The following is a 17,659-nucleotide window of genomic DNA, read 5'->3' on the forward strand; positions in this document are numbered from 1 at the left end:
TACGAGCTGACGGCGGCGCTGGGCCGGGCCCGGGAGCAGGTGCTGGAGCTGCGGAGGCTCAGCGGGACCTTCCCGGGATCCCCACGCTCMCTGCCCCGGCCCGGCCTGAGCTCTGCCGTGGAAATCCCTCCCTCTGGCTCCTTGGGAGTGGCCAGGGCTGCCAAGGGCCCCGCCGATCCCGGCCCTCCCAAGGGAAGGGCGGCCTCGCTGAGCCGGGTCCCCGCCGGGACGAGGCGCCGGCCCAGCCAGCTCTGACAGCTCCAAACCATCCCATCCTGCAAAGGATCACTGCCTGGGGACCTCAACGCAGCCATTTCTACAGTTTAAAATCCAGTTAAATTTTTATTTATTTTTTTGAGGCAATAATGGTTATCTGTCTGTTAATTTATTCATGGTGTAATTAAATGCTGGGTGCATTTCAGGATGAGAAAAAAAAAAAAAGAATCTCTCCAAGAGGAGCAGTAAGAGCAGCACATCTTCAATGGGTGGGATTGAAATCAGAGAGTCCCTGGATCCCAGAAGGTTTGGGTTGGAAGGGACCATAAAGCTCATCCTGTTCCAACAGCGTGGCCCAGGGCAGGGAATGATGGCCCATCATCACAGAATGCAGGATGGATGGGGCTTGGAGCAGCCTGGGCTAGGGAAGGTGGATCTGGATGAGCTTTGAGGTCCCTTCCAACCCAAACCAGCYTGTGATTCTGTGATTCCATGATTTCAAAGCTGGGCTCTGATCCACAAGCCCCTGTTTGTGTCCTGAGGCAGCAGCTGGAGTAAAGGGGGAGTGCAGCCAGGGAGGAACAGCACGTAAAATAACGGGAGTGGGAACAGGATCATGGCTCTGGCATGAGGGAGTGGCCAGGTCCTGGATCCAAACCAAGCCCAGAACAAATATTTCCCTTCTCCCCCTCCCTCCCAGAACCCAGAGCTCCTGCTGCTAAGCAATAAACAAAATATGGAAATGTCAGGGACCCTTTCTCRCTGGCTTTGAAAACGATTGAATGACTCTCTCCATGTCAAGGAAAGTTTATCAAGGGCTTTCCACGGTGGGAGGAAGGGCAGCAGCACAAAGTGCCACGGAGGACGTGCACACCTCAATATAGCCCTGGAATTTTAGGAAATCAAACTTCCTGAAGGGAATATTTCTTGTAGGAGTGGTGTCAGAGACCTTGCACTCCAGGACTGGTGACACGAGGCAAAGCCAAACCAAGCTCCAGGCTTAGCACAAACCTGTCCCTGTGGACCCTGCCCYGCTGGTTCTGGGCAGCATTCCAGCCCTTCCCTTGGAGAGCACAGCCCATGGCACRGGGCTGTCTTGTCCTTCCCTGAGGGAAAGGCCTCACTCTGCTCCTGACAGAGCTGGGGTGCTGCCTGCTCCAGAGTGAGAGCTCCTGACAGTCCTAAACACGATCCATGGCCTGGCCAAACCCCTCAAACCCTGCCAGGAGAAGGGGGCCGGGGGGATCCATCCCTTCCCCCAGGGCAAGAGGGACAGGATGAGAGAGAAGCCACTGTCAGTCAGTGCCTCAGTGGGGCTCATCCTTTTTGCACCTGAAAATGCCCAAAATGTGCCATTCTCCAGACAATGTTATGGAGAGTCCATCCCACGCCTGCTCCTGGAGATGGGATTAGCACTTACCATGCACAGCTTGCCATGGATAKCACTGCATTCCCTCTGGGATACCACAAACCAAAGCTGGGATGATCACTAGACCTTGCTCTGAGGTGTGTGTAGGATCTGGGATCCCGACTGTGCCTTGCAGATGGAGTTTTTCTACAAAAGAAATTGAGACTGCAGGAAAAAGCATTTTAGTTCCTTAGCAAAGTGCATGGAAACAGAAATTGGTGCCACAAGTCATTAAAATGTATTAATCAGAATAAAAACCAGTCTGTCTGTCTTTGTACTGTGCAATTTCAATACCCAAACAAGAGCAGGATAATGAAAGTGGGGAAATTTCCTTCCTCAGACAACCCCCAGTTTCACTGGATGTGGCTGAGATCAGCAGGACCCAGGCTCTGGTGCCAGGCATGGAGTGAAACCAGGGTGGGAAATGTCAGGGAAATGGGGGAATAACCCAGAGGGGCCAGGATGGGAGGAGAGGGCTGACAGCTGGGAAAGGCTCCSTGTGAGAGGAAAATGCCCTTCCCTGGAGCTGCACAGCCAGGGAGGATCCTGGGCAGTGGTGGAGCCCTGAGCTTGACTCATTCCAAGGGGGTGGGGAAAATCCATGGAAAATGTCCTGTCAGGAGCAGCCCTGYGCTGCAGGAGTGGCTGAACCCAGTGACCCAAAGGGAATTTTCCATCTCCCAGTTTCTGTGACATGGAAAGTGGAATGGTTTGGCCTGACACCACTGCAGGGAACAGTGCCCAGCTGGAATGTACCTGCTCTGAACTCAGGAGAGAGTCCCAGAAACCTGGTGGGCACAGAGGGAAGGAGCCTGGAGATCCCCGGAATGCAGCAGGATCTTCTTCCTGGGGGAGGGTCACACTCTCTGTCCTGCCCAAATGTCTTTCATCATCATCATCATCATCATCATCATCATCATCACAGACTCAGCTGCCCTTGAAGGACCTTAAATCCCACCCAGTGCCACCTCTGCCATGGCAGGGACACCTCCCACTGTCCCAGGCTGCTCCAGCCCCAATGTCCAGCCTGGCCTTGGGCACTGCCAGGGATCCAGGGGCAGCCACAGCTGCTCTGGGCACCCTGGGCCTCAAACCCTCCCAGGGAATAATTCCTGCCCCAAATCCCATCCATCCCTGCCCTCTGGCAGTGTGACCCCCCATTCCCTGTCTCTCCAGGCTCTGTAACCGGGCACTGCCCTCTCCTGCCATCCCTTTTCCCACATCCAGGGCAGCTGAACAACCTTTCCCTGTAGCAAACAGGGGTGACACAAATCCCCCCATCCCCCAGGCTGTGTTTTGGGAGCTCTGCTGTTCTGCCTCGGGGCTGGAGCTGGGGGAGGGCACTGAGGGCAGAGCGGGGCCGCTCCGGATTTGCCTCTGTCGGAAGCAGCTCCTCAGGAGCCCGGGGCTGACCCCGCTCATTGAACATTTCCATGAATCATCGGCTTTTRTGGGAATCCGAATCCGCTCCAGCACCCTGTCCCTCCCCAGCTGTTCCCTGCGCACTGTGCTGGCTGCAGGATTTGTTTGAACTCGCCAGGACCCAGTGGTCATTTTAATCAACAAAGAGCCACGTGGGCCTTTGGGGAGCAGGACCCCAGAAAGGATCCTGGGGAGCAGCTGGAAGGTGTCGGGAGGGTTGGATGTGGAGCAGGATTTACAGGCCGAGGGTGTAACCAAGTGCTGCCAGCTCCRCTCTGCTCGCTGATGTCTGGATCTGGGGGCTGCTTTTGGGGATTCCTTCTAAAAGTAACCCCAGCACCYCCTGGGAGGGTGATGGAAGCAGGAGCTGGATGAGCTGGATGAGCAGGATTCACCTGCTCCAGCTGGACACAGGGAGAACTTGGATTTCTGAGCTTGGAAGCAGCAGGGGGCACAGACAGGAGAGTCACGGGCTTGGCCTGATGTGAAATCAGGGATTCATGAGCATTTCCTGGCAGGAGCAGCAACCAGGGAAGGATTTCCTGGAAAAGGGCCCCATCACCTCACCTGCTGCCACTCACCTGTGGGCTTGGGGGTGGCTGAAGCCATGACAGGGACCYGTTGGGCCAATTTCCATCAAGAATCTTCTCAACTGTTCACTTCTTTCCCTTCCTGAACCATCCAGAGCTCCTGGTCCACGCTCATCCTTCCAACATCTGTGACAAAGCTGAAAGTTAAGGACAAACAGAACAGTTTAGAGGAAATCCAAACAAAAATTAGCAGAAGGATTTAAATGAAATCCCTTTTTCAGAGGAAAAGCAACTCTGAGGGTGAGTCCCGCCCTGTGCCCAAGAAGAACCAGCTGGGACATTTCCCTGTCCCTGTGGCTCTCAGCTGTTCTCAGCTCCTGATTCTCAGTGCTGTGTGTCAGCAGCACCACCCAGGGCAGGAATACTCCACATTTCCCTGGAAAATTGTCTTGGCTGGTGAGARAAGAGCTGAGTGCAGCCTCAAGTGACTCCTGGAGGTCGATTCAGGTGCTTGAAGTAATCAGCCCTGTCCAATTATACATTTTTGTGATTCAGAGCTCCACGAAAACACAGGGACACTTCAGAAGTCAGGGACAGTGTCTTAGCAGTGTCAGGAGCTGTGGTGCAGCGATATTTGTTGCTGTGTCCAGCAGCTCCTGGCACGTCCTGCAGGGAATGGGCACTGAGGGGCTGCTCGGGACTTTCTCCTGCCCCTTTGTGCACCTGCTGGACCCACACAGACTCAGGGCCCAGCCTGGACCCCACTGGAATCTGCTGCTTTTCCCACCGGAGCGGCTCTGGCACATCCCAGTGCTGGCACAGCCCCCGTGTGGCCGCAGCCACCACTGTCCCTGGCTGGGGAAAGGATTTTCCCCCTGAAGAACAAACCCTGAGCTCCCCGGAGCTGGTTCCTGGGGAGCAGGGGGTGTCCTGCTGCTCCAGCTGCACAGGAAGGAAGGGAAGCGCTGGGTGCTGTTCACACAAACCCAGGACTGAGCTCTCCCCGGGTCGCTCCAACACAAACCCCACATCCAACGCTGTCAGTGGTGCTGCTCCTCCAAATCCACGATTTTCTCTGCCCGGGACTATCTGAGCCCTTGGATCTGGGGGAAAAWGCTCCTTCGATTTCCATAGCAACGAACAGATTTCCCTGAAAGCAACACACACAAACCAGTTGTTAGGGATTGAAAAACACAACGGTAACCAGGAAACAGAAACTTTACCTTCTCCTCCTCTTAAAAAATGCATATCGACGTTCTGTATTTCCAGGAGCCGCAGTGGGGCCCAGCAGGACACGGGGAGGGAGGTACCAGACCCTGGGGCTTCTGCTGAGCTTTCCTCTCCTTTCCAAGCTCTGCAGAGCACCGGGCCCGGCAGGGATGGGCACTGCAGCAGCTCCTGGCTCTGCAGGGAAATGCTCCAGCCTCAGCCCCAACCCCAGCAGGAATGGGGAGAGCATTTTGGGACAGCCCAGGGGCTCCAGGTGAGCAGAGACAGCTCACACTGCTCACCTGCAGGCTCCAGAATGAGCAGCAGCTCAAGAATCCAACTCCTCTCCCCTTTCAGCTCTCCCTTCCCGGAGCAGGCACAGCTCCAGGAGCTGCACACACAGCACAGGGAATGTCTGGGCTTCCAGAGCTGGGTCAGCATCACACCTGCAGGAGAATCCCCTTCCCCCTGCAGCATCCCCCCACCAGGAAGGGAAGATGGAAATGAATCCTCCATGAGTTACCTGAACCAGCCGGGAGCAGCTCCAAAGGGAGGGCTGGGGGACTCTCAAACATCCCAGGGGACAGCAGCAGCCCACCATGGCCCAGCCCACTGAACTCAGAGCTCCATGACCATTTACTCCCAACTGCTGTGGCTCCCCAGCTGCACCCCAAAGGACACAAACACCCAGAGTGTTCCATTTCCCCTCCCCACAGCAGCACATCCACCCCGTGTCCCACTCAGGCACAAGGGTCAAAGTCACGGCGTGTAAGAAAACCAAGTTTAGTTTCCATACATTTGGCATCCAACAGGCAGTAAAAAAAAAAAGCTTTATATTTTATTTCTTGTAAAAATCTTTGAACACATGCAGACTAAAACCAGTGTAAGAAAGTCTCCACCATGTTTAAACAAATAACTATACTTAAATATAAGCGTCTGCAATTGACTGGTATAAAAATAAGGTACGTTTTGCTTTTTTTACAGAAATCCTTTCTCCAGTTCTCAGCTCAATAAACAATACACAACTCCAATACATACAGTGAACCTGATCGTTTGCCACCTCTGGGATACTGCTAAGGTATTATGTGCAAAAGTTGGTAACAGTTTTCTTTCCCAAAAGAAAAAAAGTCTTCTACACCTTTCAGAAAGCAGGCTGGAGGCCGCAGTGATGCAGCCGAGCCCAGCCCGGTGCCGTGCCCGCAGTCCGTGGCTCCCAGGGCCGTGCAGCCCCGGGCTCAGCGCCGGTGCCGGCCGTGCCCCGAGCGGCCGCTGCCGTGGTGCTTCCCCTTGTGGGACCTCTCGAAGGAGCGCGAGCGCTCGCGCCGCTCCCGGTGGTGGCTCCGCTCGTGCCGGTGCTTCTTGGCCGCCTCCGAGTGCTCCCGGGATTTGCTCTGCGAGCGGGAGCGCGACTTTTTCCGCTTGTGGCCGTGYCTGTTGGCGCCCTTGAGCTCCTCGCGGCCGTGCTTGGCCTTGGCGTGGGGCGAGCCGTGGTTGTGGTGCCGCCGGGGGCTCCCGCTGTGGCTGCGCGAGCGGCTCCGCGAGCGGGAGCTGTAGGTGCCCGACAGGCTGCGCCGGTTGTTGTAGCTGCAGGAAAGGAACAGTTACAGCGTGCCCCCACACTGGAGAATCACACAGAAATCACTGCTTGGAGCTTCCCACTTACTGGAATAAATCACACTTTGTGGCCCAGGGCTAAGTGAGGAAGGGCAGTGAATGTCTCAGAASACACAACCTGCCCCATGGAAAGCTGGGGTCAGCCACGTGGGATTTAAGGTCCTTCCAACCCTGACCACTCTGAGAGTCTCTCAGCTGAGCTCATTTGAAAACAAACAGCCCAAACTGAAAGCAGAATGCAGCAGCTTTTGTTATTTCTCCACCTGGTTAAGGCTCTTCCCTCAACACCAGATCACTAATCCTCCCACTTTCACTAGCCAGCACTCAGGAGTGCCCTTGGCTCTTGGAAGTGCAAAGCCCTGCTGAAATATCCCCTATTTAGAGCTGAATATGACAAACCCCCAACCCCCCATSCAGCCCCACTCACTGCCTGCGGGGAGTGTGGGAGCGGGAGCGTGACTTTGTCCGGGAGCGGGACCGACTGGCGCTTCTGCTGCTCCGGCTCCTCTTGCTCTCCTTCCTCAGCCTTGGGGGCACAGAAAACACTGCTCAGGCACCTGTTCCACCAGGGAGGAGCTCCCTGTGCTTAGTGAAAGCATTTCCACTCAAGTGTTCTCCTATCAGGAGAGTTTTACCTACCCATTGTAAGGGCTCTTGGAGGTTTGCTGCCTCTCTTCTGGCTCTTTTTTAACAGTTTTGGTATTCACAGACACKGGAGATTTTTCCTCAGCTTTTACTTCTCTTGGGGAAGCTAACAAATAAATTTAAATTGAAGATTAGCCATTTATTCATCCTTTGTAATAAACACACCATACACCCCTTAGACATGCTCCCCAGGATTTGCACTAAGTGTAGAGATGAACTCTACAGACATTATTGCATCCCATCTCTTTGTTTCTATTCATTCCTGCAAAGGGATACCCACAGGGAAACCCTCTGCACATGAAGGAGGCTTCAGAGCACACACAGCCAGGCTCACCTGCAATAATCTCATCTACACGGGGCCAAAAGGTACAAAATAAAAGCTGTCCCCATGCCTCACAATACACAGCTTGTTACCTTGACATTCATTCCCAGGGCTAGAGAAAGGATTAAGACTGCCCAGCAAAATCACAGATTTAATCTTTACCTTAATGGCACAAATATAAATGAGTACCAAACACCATTATCTAGTTAAGAAGTTAATCTGTCTCTACAGACAGTTGGTATAGCCCAGAGACAGATTTCTCTGGGGGGCTTCTAAACCCACCACAGCTCCTGCTTTCAAACTCTTCCAACCTCAGCTTCCTCCTTGCAGAAATGAAACACTTTCCTTGTTTCAATGAGGAATTCACACTTCCCAGCCCAAAGACCTCTGAAAACTCAACATTCTTCAGGAGAAACCATGAGAGTTCAGACAGACTGGTCAGTTCAAAATACACRTTCCAACTCACTCCCTGTGATGCCAAAGCAGTGCTGGGCCTCTCCTTCCCCCATTTCCTGACCACCAGCTGTCGGCCCTGAACAGATGCCAAGTACATAAAAATCAACCAGGGAAAGGCATTTTCACAGGTACCTGCTGCAAAAGGGGCCATGAAGGCTACTGCTGCAGYACTCAAATGAAATACAGAAAGCCTCTCTTGATACCACAGCAACATACAGTAACTCCTGCCTYATTACCTCATTCTCTTAAGGGTGCATATTATTAATATATCACTCTCTTACCTGTGGAAATATGGAATAAAGTATTCCTTTTCCCTCTAATCTGGTTTTGAGACTGGCTTTAAATCTATGTTATAAAATGAACATATATTTACCTTGCTGCTTCATTCTAAAAGAGCCTGAACTGTTGAACAGCTCACAAAGCAAACCCGTTTTATTTTTACACAAATAYTTATCACACTATACAAATGTCTGTTCAGAAAACAAACTTACATGGTTTGGATGCAGGAGAAAAGCCACCCAGTGTTGAGAGYGCTGGAGTTCCATCTGGATTTAAACCTTTTGCCTTCAGTTTTGCTTCCTGTAGTGCCATTTTCCTCTTTTCTACCTCTTTATCCAGRAATTCATAATTGGGCTGTGGAAGGAACGAGGTAAGAAGCTGAACTAATGTAACTTATATTTTCATTTCTGAAAAATACTGAGTTGGCTTTTAATCATCTGTCCAGTAATGTAACTTCCAGAATTTGTTCTCTCCTTAGAGGAGCCTTTCCCATTGGTACATTTGTATGYAGGCATTCCCAGACTTTGGACAGCCATAACTCAGCTCAAGCTGCACTGAGCATCAAGCATGAAACACCAACATGTCAAACTCACTTTCTTTCTGGTATAAAGCTTCAGYGTTGTTAAGCAGATCTCCTGAATCTCCTCTTCCGTGGTGCCAAAGAGCAGGAACCAGTGGGGCCGAGTAGGAAGGGGGATCTGAAAATCAAACAAGGAGAAGSTTAATGGAGAGTTCAGGCCAGGTTTTGTTTCCGTATTCCCATGAATTTGCTCAAAACCAGAGCTGCAGAAGTGGAAGGCACTGCTCAGTGCAGTCAGTGCTCACCTGCAGGGCTCGAGCAGCGAGGTAAATGCACGCACACGCGATGGTCTCCGGCTGGAAGCGAACRAACACGTTCGTCCGGAGGCTGTCGTTCATGTAATTCCTAAAAAACAAAGCAGCAAAGGTTGGCTCTCCAATCTGCTTTTCTTCTTTAGAGGATAACAATACTGGAGACTCAATTGACTTTATTATTTTTTCTGTTGTTATGTTAAACATGGGATTTCTTTCAGATGGTGTTGGATGCTTACATGAGTCACTCTAACAGTTTTCACCACTGCCACTGTTTTGAACCCCAGGCAGTAATGTGAAGCTGTAAATCCAAGCAATGTGGAATGGCTACTTCCTAGGTTAAGTTATCCTGGGAAGTGTCCACTGCATTACAAATTTACCAACTACTTTGCATCTGTCCAGCTGTTTGTCTTAAACACCAATCATTTTGTACTTAAAAATGTAGAGGGCCATCAGGAGAGCAAGGTGTGTTTTCAACCTCCCAATTTCCAGAAGCTACGTGCAACCAAAAGAGTTCATAAAACTCTTGATTGCATTTSCATTTTGTGTGCTTTGAGTCACATTAACTTTACCCAGAGAGATGCACCCCATTTGCTCACAGAATGTTGGAAGAAGACCTGTGAGTTAGAGCTGGGTCCCACTCCCCGAGCTCCTGTCCTTGCACAGGACTGGCACTGCCAAGCAACACATGCCCAGAGATACTGTAAACAGCAGAGCTCCATGGATTTTGGAATTCCCAAGCCATGGGAGAGACAACAGCAGTCAGTGTGGACTTGACACCCCCATGCCCAGCCTGGCTGCTAAGTGAACATGCTGCATGCACTGTCATCCTGYTCAACTCAAGTTGAATGTTCAAGCAGCTACTGAAATGCTGGCAGAATTGTCCCCCACGTGTCCTTTCACATACAGCAGGTAGGCAACGAAGACATGGAGAAACAGTTGTAACAGTTACTTCTAGAACCAAATATACAAATCCTTGTGCCAGCTGGACAGAACTAGGAGGTGCTGCCCGATGGCTTTGGGTGACGGCAGCGAATTCGGCTGAGGCTTGCACTGGGTTGGCTGGAGAGAAGGGCAGCCAAAGCAGCCATCCCCAGGTCATGGGCTGAGGTGCAGAGGGCAGAGCTCTATGACTTACCAGCAGGGACTACCCTTCAATCAAAGAGTAGAAAAAAGAACAAAGTTAAATTGAGTTCTCCATCGCTACGCTGCAATCAAGCCATGAAAATAGTAAGCAGAAACAAGCACCACAGGATTTTCCAAATGTGTTTGGGCAGYAACTTACATCTCATTGCTTTGCATAGGGATCACCAGGCTTGTTATTTCTGCTACTATTTTCCTGGCTAGGAAAAGAATGGAAAATAGCAACTTACCAGGCTGTTTGTACCAGGGTTTGATTACGTTCACATTCTAGGACTTGTAAATACATAACAATGATCTGAGGAACAAGGAGGGGGGRAAAGAGAAAAATTACTCAGTTTAAACACATAAAGCAAGAGCAAGAAAGTATATATATACAGATATATGTAAAAATGAAGGTGAACAGTATTCCCAAACAACGGCAGCTTCTTTCCAAGCACACACTCTAAGCTCTCATAGCATCCAATCATATTCAGACAATTCTTCATTGCACTGCTTTTCCATGCTTTTCAAACCAGCCACTTTTAACCTTTCCTGGGGAAGTGACTTCTACCACAGTCAATATGGCTGTTTGCCCAAGTACTTTGGCAAAAACATTTATAACTACACAGGAATAAAGAAGAATGCAGGTCATTCTGACACCTGTGTTCCTTGTTCCACAGCTCCCAATGATGCCACCAAGGYAGAGTAAGAATTACAGTAAGATTACTGTTGAGAACTCACCTTATGAGGATGCTTGACATGAACACAAAATCCCAACTCCTTCAGTACCCTCCTTTCTGCTTTGATTACTTGATTTTTGGTGTTTATGTAGTTCTGATCAAGTATCAGGGGGCTTGGAGTCCTATAGTTTGCAAGAAATAAAATCAAAACTGTTTTGCATATCCAAAAACAATGGCAACTCTGTTTTCCCTTCCAACCAACTAATGGCAACAGAAACCGGTTTTCAACTCCTGCAAGCAAGTTTAAGCATTAATCTTGTGCTGTCCAAGTTTAGATAAACTAGTTTAGTTGCTGCTTTTGGCTAGCTATAGATTAGATGGCTGAGATAAAAAAAAATAACCTTCTGCTCCTGTGTATGCAAACTGCATTGCTCCAGCTGCTGGAAGGAGTTGGCTTGATGGGGACATTCCCAAGAACTTCTCCTCTCCGTGGCAGAGGTGGCAGGAGTCCTTTGCCAGGCAGGATTTCTAAGCAGAAGTTAGCCAGACCAGGGTTTCACTGGTATTAAAGTAGCAACTCGTGCTCTAGAAATGCAGTTTCCTATGCACTGCAAGAGCAGATGATTCACCCTTCAGAGAAGAAGGCAGCCCTGACTCTGTGATGTGTGARAAGCTGAGTGATGCACAGAATAACCCTGGGAAATGGAGACAGATCTGCCTGGGACTCTGGGCCTGCACCTCTCTCCAGTGGTACCACGGRTGTTCCTGCTGCTGTTTGCATTTGCAAAACAGCTCATTTCAGAGAGAAAAGAGTTGAAACTCCAGCACTGTCAAGTCCTAATTCCTTTAAAATCCTCTGAACCTCTAAACTGCCCAGAGCATGTTTAACCACAGTAACTTGCTGTACATTTAATGCACAAGTTTATGCRTATTTTTTGCTTTGTCCATGCTCAGACTTGACCTTTCAACATTCCACATGGGATATTTTAATCCACTTCCTCCTGAAGACAGACCAGCTTTTTCCCTGTAATATGCCTCACACATTCCATGTGCTTTCCAAAGCAGAATAATGTTTTTGCAGCTCGTTACGCTCTAATAAGCCAGTGTGTGTACAGGATACACCCCAAGCACTGGTGAYAAATTTATTTTACATTACCTTTGAAAGAAAAAAAGTGGATTCAAAATACAGTTTTTGTTGTATCAGACAAAATATTCCACTGCCACTTTGCAAATTCCATGAGTGGATCTCACTTCTCTTCCCTGATGGGTCAMAGAGCAGAAAGAACACCAAAACTCCAAGGTGCCCACCCCAGGAAGAAAGAGTCAATTGAATGACATGGCTGGATGTGCTTCCCAACTTCAACAATCCCGTTTATGCCACCTCTGCAGGCAGGGTAACCCTTTTGCCATGGGTAAAAGACACAACAGACTTCTCTAATACAAGCATCTTGTTGTGTAACCATGCACTTGAAGCATGAGCTCCCTGCTCTTGCCAAGGGGATGAGGCAGCTCCCAGCTCTGCAATGAACGACTGCAGTTTCCTGCTGCCAGGATGGACCTACAATTCAAATACTGTCTTACCACACAAAATGCCAYGTTTTCCATGTTCCAACAGAGTAACTTCTCTAGTTAAGTGTTACTCTCACTCATTAGGGCAAGTTTAGAAAGTCYGTCATTTCAGCTTTTYKAAATAAACCCAGAATTGKGGGATTTTTTTGTTGTTTATAGTTSGTTGTTTTTCTTTTCTCCCCATAAATTAACTGGAAAAGAAAAGCTTTCCAAGCCTCTTTAAGGTAACTGCTTGAATGAGAAGCTGATTTTGTCTGAACACTCCTGCAATACAGAGACAGGCTGAACACAATGCTCTGGAGTGGAACAATGAAAAAACCAAGCTGAGTTCTTCCAATCAGTGAAACCCATTCACTTCAAATGAATTCCCATTGATTTTACTGGTGGTGCTGATAACATTTCCTCCAATACTGCTTCCCACAATTTCATCTCAAGATCCCTGCCATTAACAGGATCTGCAAAACACCATCCAGAGTGAATTCGGGTGTCCAGGCTGTTTGTTAGCAGAAAGCTTCATCACAGGTGGGAGATCTTGGGTTGAACTCTAAGGACCACCATGATTTCCAGTCCATTAAAAAAAAATCTCCAGTGGGACAACACGACTGGAAATTCAGTGTCCTCACCTTCCATATGTCCCTGCATTCCCTGAGAGCTCTGTAAGCAAGTTAAGGTGGCTCCAAGTGCAGCAGGACAGCTGTAGGCCTTTACTTTYAAATTTGTATTTTAAATTTTTACTGTCCTTGCACAGGGCCATGGGATCAGCACCAACAGTTCACACTTGGCACATGTTCTACRGTGCAGGGACAGGAAACCCAACACACCAAGTGTGCCTTGCTTTACTCTGCTGTCCCATGCTACTTTGGTGACAAGGTCTAGAGACCTACAGCCCTAAGGAAGCATGAAAAACATCCGTTTATCCAGACAGTATCTCCAGACAAATGCAGCCTTTTATCCACTTATGGAAAAATAAAAACCTGTGTAAGACTTGAGTGTTTTACTSCACCTTATTACTGGCAAAAGTCAGGTTCTCCACTGTATTGATTCACCAACTTAACACTTTTGCCATAAACTCTGCAATGTTGGTAAACAAATTATTTAAAAGTCAGGAACTTCATAGATTCCCCTTTGAAAAACATCCTTTGTTTTCTATTAAGAAAAAATAGGAACTTTGCTACTGCATGTGCTGCATTTAATTCTCAATCCAAGATTTATCKTGGGGCCAAGTAACAAACCAAACAATTTAAAAGCTTATATATGAAACATAAGCTTCAAACCCTGTATAGCCAAGGAGTGTTGCAAGTTCTGACTTGGAATTTGTTCCTACAGACCAGCACTAGAGCTCTAAGCAAAACTTTATCTTTCAGAACAGAGCACACAGTGTCCCCTCTGGGAAGTCAATCCAACACTTGAGATACACAACTTGATTGGGATTTAGATTGTGTAACAACCCAGAAGATTAACACACACTGTAATGTGTTTGTAACAATAAATAAATCACAAATACCCTTTTTTTAAAATCACTCTGACAAACAAGACCTAAGTTCTCCACAGAGCTGCAGATTCATTTGGTGCAATATTAAACTCTGATGTCTCTGGCATGACCAATATTTTGGAGGAGCAGTGCCCTGCATGGAGTTTTGCTTATAATGAGCAAAGCACTTCTGACAAGTACAACAGAGCATCAGAACCTCATTATAAAGAGCAGAGATCTGTTATGCTGGTCAATAAAAGAACACCAGTTCTCTGTTTGTCTCCAGGATCACAAACAAGCAGCACAGGTTTGCAGGACAGTCTGAAGAGCACTAAGAATGTGTGTCATTAATGCAGCCCCACTGCAGGGCCCCCGGGTGAGGAACAGCTGACTGAGCACCTCAAAGCACCATRTGAGATTACAGCACGACATGAGTCACATTTCCAGTCTCAGGACTTTCTGCAGCTTTCAGGCACAGTTAAAAGAAATAAAATCAACTTCAAACTACATTCTACAAGTTAAACAACAGTTGCACTTTGCTCAGAACACAGAGGGTTTGGCACACAGTTATTTAAAAAGCAGTTTTTCCATAGTACGAGCTTTTCTCCATGCACACAAACATTTTACATGCAGTTCTACATCACATATGCTCGTCAAAGATCCCAAAGAAAATATTCTTGTCCAAAACACTTATTTAGCTTTTTCTTACTTCTCAGCATTAGAAATATCACCTCAGTTGGCTACATGTCTCATAAAAACAAAATTCCAATGCAATTCCCAGTTCTGCAAACAGGTACATAGAAGGAACTGCTTACATCRTAATTGATAAAAATTTACAAATTCAAGACTTCTGCACCCTTGTTTTACTGTGAATTCAAACTGCAATTATACAGAGCCAGAAATGGAACTAAGAACCCAAAACTGGTTAAGAWAGAAAGCAAAGCCTACCCAAACTACCCCAAATTCGTGTGCAGGTTAAGAGCTTCAGTTAACAGAAATGCTAGACTAAAAAAAGAAAGTACAGCAGCCTGTTTCAGTTCTGGATTGTGTGTGAGAGACTAACTACAGCCTAAATGTTAGCTTCAGTAAAAAAATAATAAAAAAAAAAGGTTAAGCTAGTATTCTAAAAACCTGGACAGCAAAGAAAAAAGCTTATAACAAGATACAGGAGTTCTTCCAAATGGTTCACCAGCGGCCAACCTGTTAGTCCCCCGATTCCAGTGACCTATGCTCAGAGCACTGGCTTCTCCTTGGGGATTTTCGATACTTCACTCACTGTTGCCATGACGACAGCTTCATCTTTATGTACCACTCCACATCACCCAGGCTTTGGTAAATGTAGCTGGTCGCTGTATAGTCGGTTGCAAGGGAAAAAAGAGTTGAAGTTAATAACGTGTACAGGTGATTGAATTGTCAGCTTGTAAAAAGTACAGAAAAACGTTTACATCCTGCTTGCTAAAAAAAAAAAAAGGGGAGGGGATGTGCAAATCTGAATGTCAGACTGCAGCATTTTTAAGGTTAATTTCATGCAGATTCACTCAGAATCGCAGAGCAACAATACCCATTTCTCCCGAAAATAATGGGTAGCAGTGCACGCTTTCTCTGGACATGATGCACTTTAGGCACCACGTAACATGCACAAGTTGGGATTTGGAACGGGCTAGCTGAAAAGATTTAAATTCACAGGTTAAGTTCAGTTTCTCTGATTCTTCACACAGCACAAAGAAACAACTAATTTGTATTCTCGTTGCAAAGAAAAGCGAGGCATATGATTAATTAACCTTCACTGCCTGGACAAAGGCCAGAACGCTACTAATCACTGAGYCTGCTCCAGTAATTCCAATAACCAGACTCCCTTACAACTGTGGAAGACAACCCCACTGAATTCACACCCGGCATAACTTCACAGAGCTCTCTCAGGACTGTCAGGGATAACAGCTTTAAAAGCTGCACAGAACAAAGCTGAATTCCAACGTGTAATTCCGACTCTTTCTTCCTGGATCTAAAACTAACTCAGAAAACACCATCAGGAGACAAAAGCCAAAAAAGCCAAAGTTCTGGTTTCAACAGAAGCATAACCAGAGTAAAGATACAACAAACAGCTAGCTTCCCTAAGGGATTTCTACTCTGTTCCTCAGAAAAGCTGGCACAACACTGAAGTTTAAATTCCTGCCATAACCTGGTGACATAGGCCAGAGAAATAAAGTGTGAATTTAATAGTGTAGCTAAAAACAAAATCCTTTTGTAACTACAGAGCACTTGAAACTTTAAGCAATCAGCCAGCAGAAGCAAAGCTGAAGCCTTCCATCCCAGACTGTGATACTGCTGCCTGACACAATTAAGGAGATTTTGTGTTTAACAGCAACTTGGAGAACTCCTTCCCTTCAACCACTCACTCCTTCCTCCTTTCCGTATATCGTTAATTTGCTTKAAACGTGAAAAATGTTGCTTTGCATACAGAAGCAGCATTACATACTCACAACTCTACAACAGCTTTACACTGCCTGCACAGGCACCAGAAYGACACAAGTCTCACTTTTTGCACCTAAAGATGCCTTCAGCCTCACAGCCTCAACTGCACACTCCTCAACATTAAAAYTAAAAACACTGCAGGTCAAATCAGACCTTCCCTCAGGAACTTTCTAAAACAGCTTTTTCTAGAAGTGAACATTGTCACCACTAAAAGTTCAGCTTCCTCTTAACAGACACTTTCTTAGCACCACAACCACAACTGGACAGCCACAGAATAACAAGAAAAAAGCACCAGGGCTACTGAGTATGATTAAAAAATTGAATACACAGCAACTCGCTAACTGGATACTCATCCCTACAGCTACCTTCCAGTAACTACAAGACACCAAAAAACCAACAAACAGACCTGAAACTACAACCGTGGACCTAAAATTAGAACCAATACTTGTGACTTGTTGCTAAATCAACAACAAAAACAGGTCTACCAAGTGAACAAAAGCAGAAGCAGCCGGGATTGCACTGTACTGCCTACACAGCAGCCAACGGGCACTCCCTTCTCAATTTTAGGTCGTTGAACTTAGCCTGGAAAAATACTGTGAATTGAGAACTGCAGCGTACATTAGTGGTAACAGGTGCTYATGCTCATAACGAAGCTGATCTTACCTTTTTGCTCTTAACTGCCGCAAGTGATGGAACACGTTGATCACGTCCCTTATCCGGCGAGGCGCCTCTTCGATTTTTGACGCGAGATTGATGCAGGCCATAGCAACAATCTGAAAAGAAGCCCCGTTTCCGTTAAGCAAATGGTTTTTAACCCAGATCAAACGACAATTACGTAACTAAGAAGCAAATCCGCCAGGCTCGAAGCGAGCGGCCCATGCGGCGCGTGGCCGCCCCGTCCGCCCTCTCCCGGTGGCCCCGGGCCGCGCTCACCTCGAAGCTGTGCTTGACGAAGGACTTGGAGTAGAAGAACCGATGGAACAGMACCTGCCCCGTCGCCATGGCCACCTGTGAGGGCAGAGCAGGAGGAGGGAGAAGGAGCCGAGTCAGTGACCTGGCCCAGCGCCGCCATTTTGTGTGAGGCACCGCCACCGCCGCCCCCCCCGCGCCGCCTCACGCCCTTCCCGCCGCCACAATGGCGGCGCCCGCCCTTCCCTTCCCTTCCCTTCCCTTCTCCGCCCGAGAAGCGCTCACCTGCGGCAGCCGCAGCAGGATGCCGGCCGCCTGGATGAGCTCGCAGCCCAGGATGCGCAGGTCGGTCTCGCATTGCAGGTCCAGCCCGTCCTGCATAGACGGGGTGGGTGAGAGCCGCTCCTCGGGGATCAGCGAGTGGTCGATGGTCAGCGACACCTCGGAGTAGAGCCGGTCGCCGATGAGGATGCCCGGAGCGGCGGGAGGCGGCGGTGCGGGGGC

At 48.3% G+C, this 17,659-nt stretch overlaps 1 protein-coding gene across 2 annotated transcripts; it reads right to left on the minus strand.

The window, feature by feature from the left end:
• Window positions 1-5,601: 5,601 nt before the first annotated feature.
• Window positions 5,602-17,653, minus strand: CCNL1 (cyclin L1). Of its 2 annotated transcripts, XM_057383798.1 has the most exons (11): window positions 17,441-17,653; window positions 17,180-17,254; window positions 16,910-17,019; window positions 10,796-10,916; window positions 10,306-10,370; window positions 8,927-9,026; window positions 8,695-8,799; window positions 8,314-8,455; window positions 7,039-7,150; window positions 6,827-6,925; window positions 5,602-6,369 (listed from the first exon to the last, which is right to left on the minus strand). In XM_057383798.1, the coding sequence occupies exons 1-11, from the start codon at window positions 17,534-17,536 to the stop codon at window positions 6,021-6,023; spliced, it is 1,374 nt and encodes a 457-aa protein (XP_057239781.1). In that variant the 5' UTR covers window positions 17,537-17,653; the 3' UTR covers window positions 5,602-6,020. The 2 variants fall into 2 exon arrangements, with proteins under 2 accessions (XP_057239781.1, XP_057239780.1); XM_057383797.1 differs by lacking the exons at window positions 17,180-17,254; window positions 17,441-17,653 and adding an exon at window positions 15,051-15,123 and having other exon boundaries at window positions 16,910-16,976.
• Between the last annotated feature and the right edge of the window lie 6 nt (window positions 17,654-17,659).

This window comes from Malurus melanocephalus, unplaced genomic scaffold (assembly GCF_030028575.1).
Source record: "Malurus melanocephalus ecotype Western Australia unplaced genomic scaffold, MMel_1.1 scaffold_660, whole genome shotgun sequence".
Lineage (NCBI taxonomy): Eukaryota > Metazoa > Chordata > Aves > Passeriformes > Maluridae > Malurus > Malurus melanocephalus.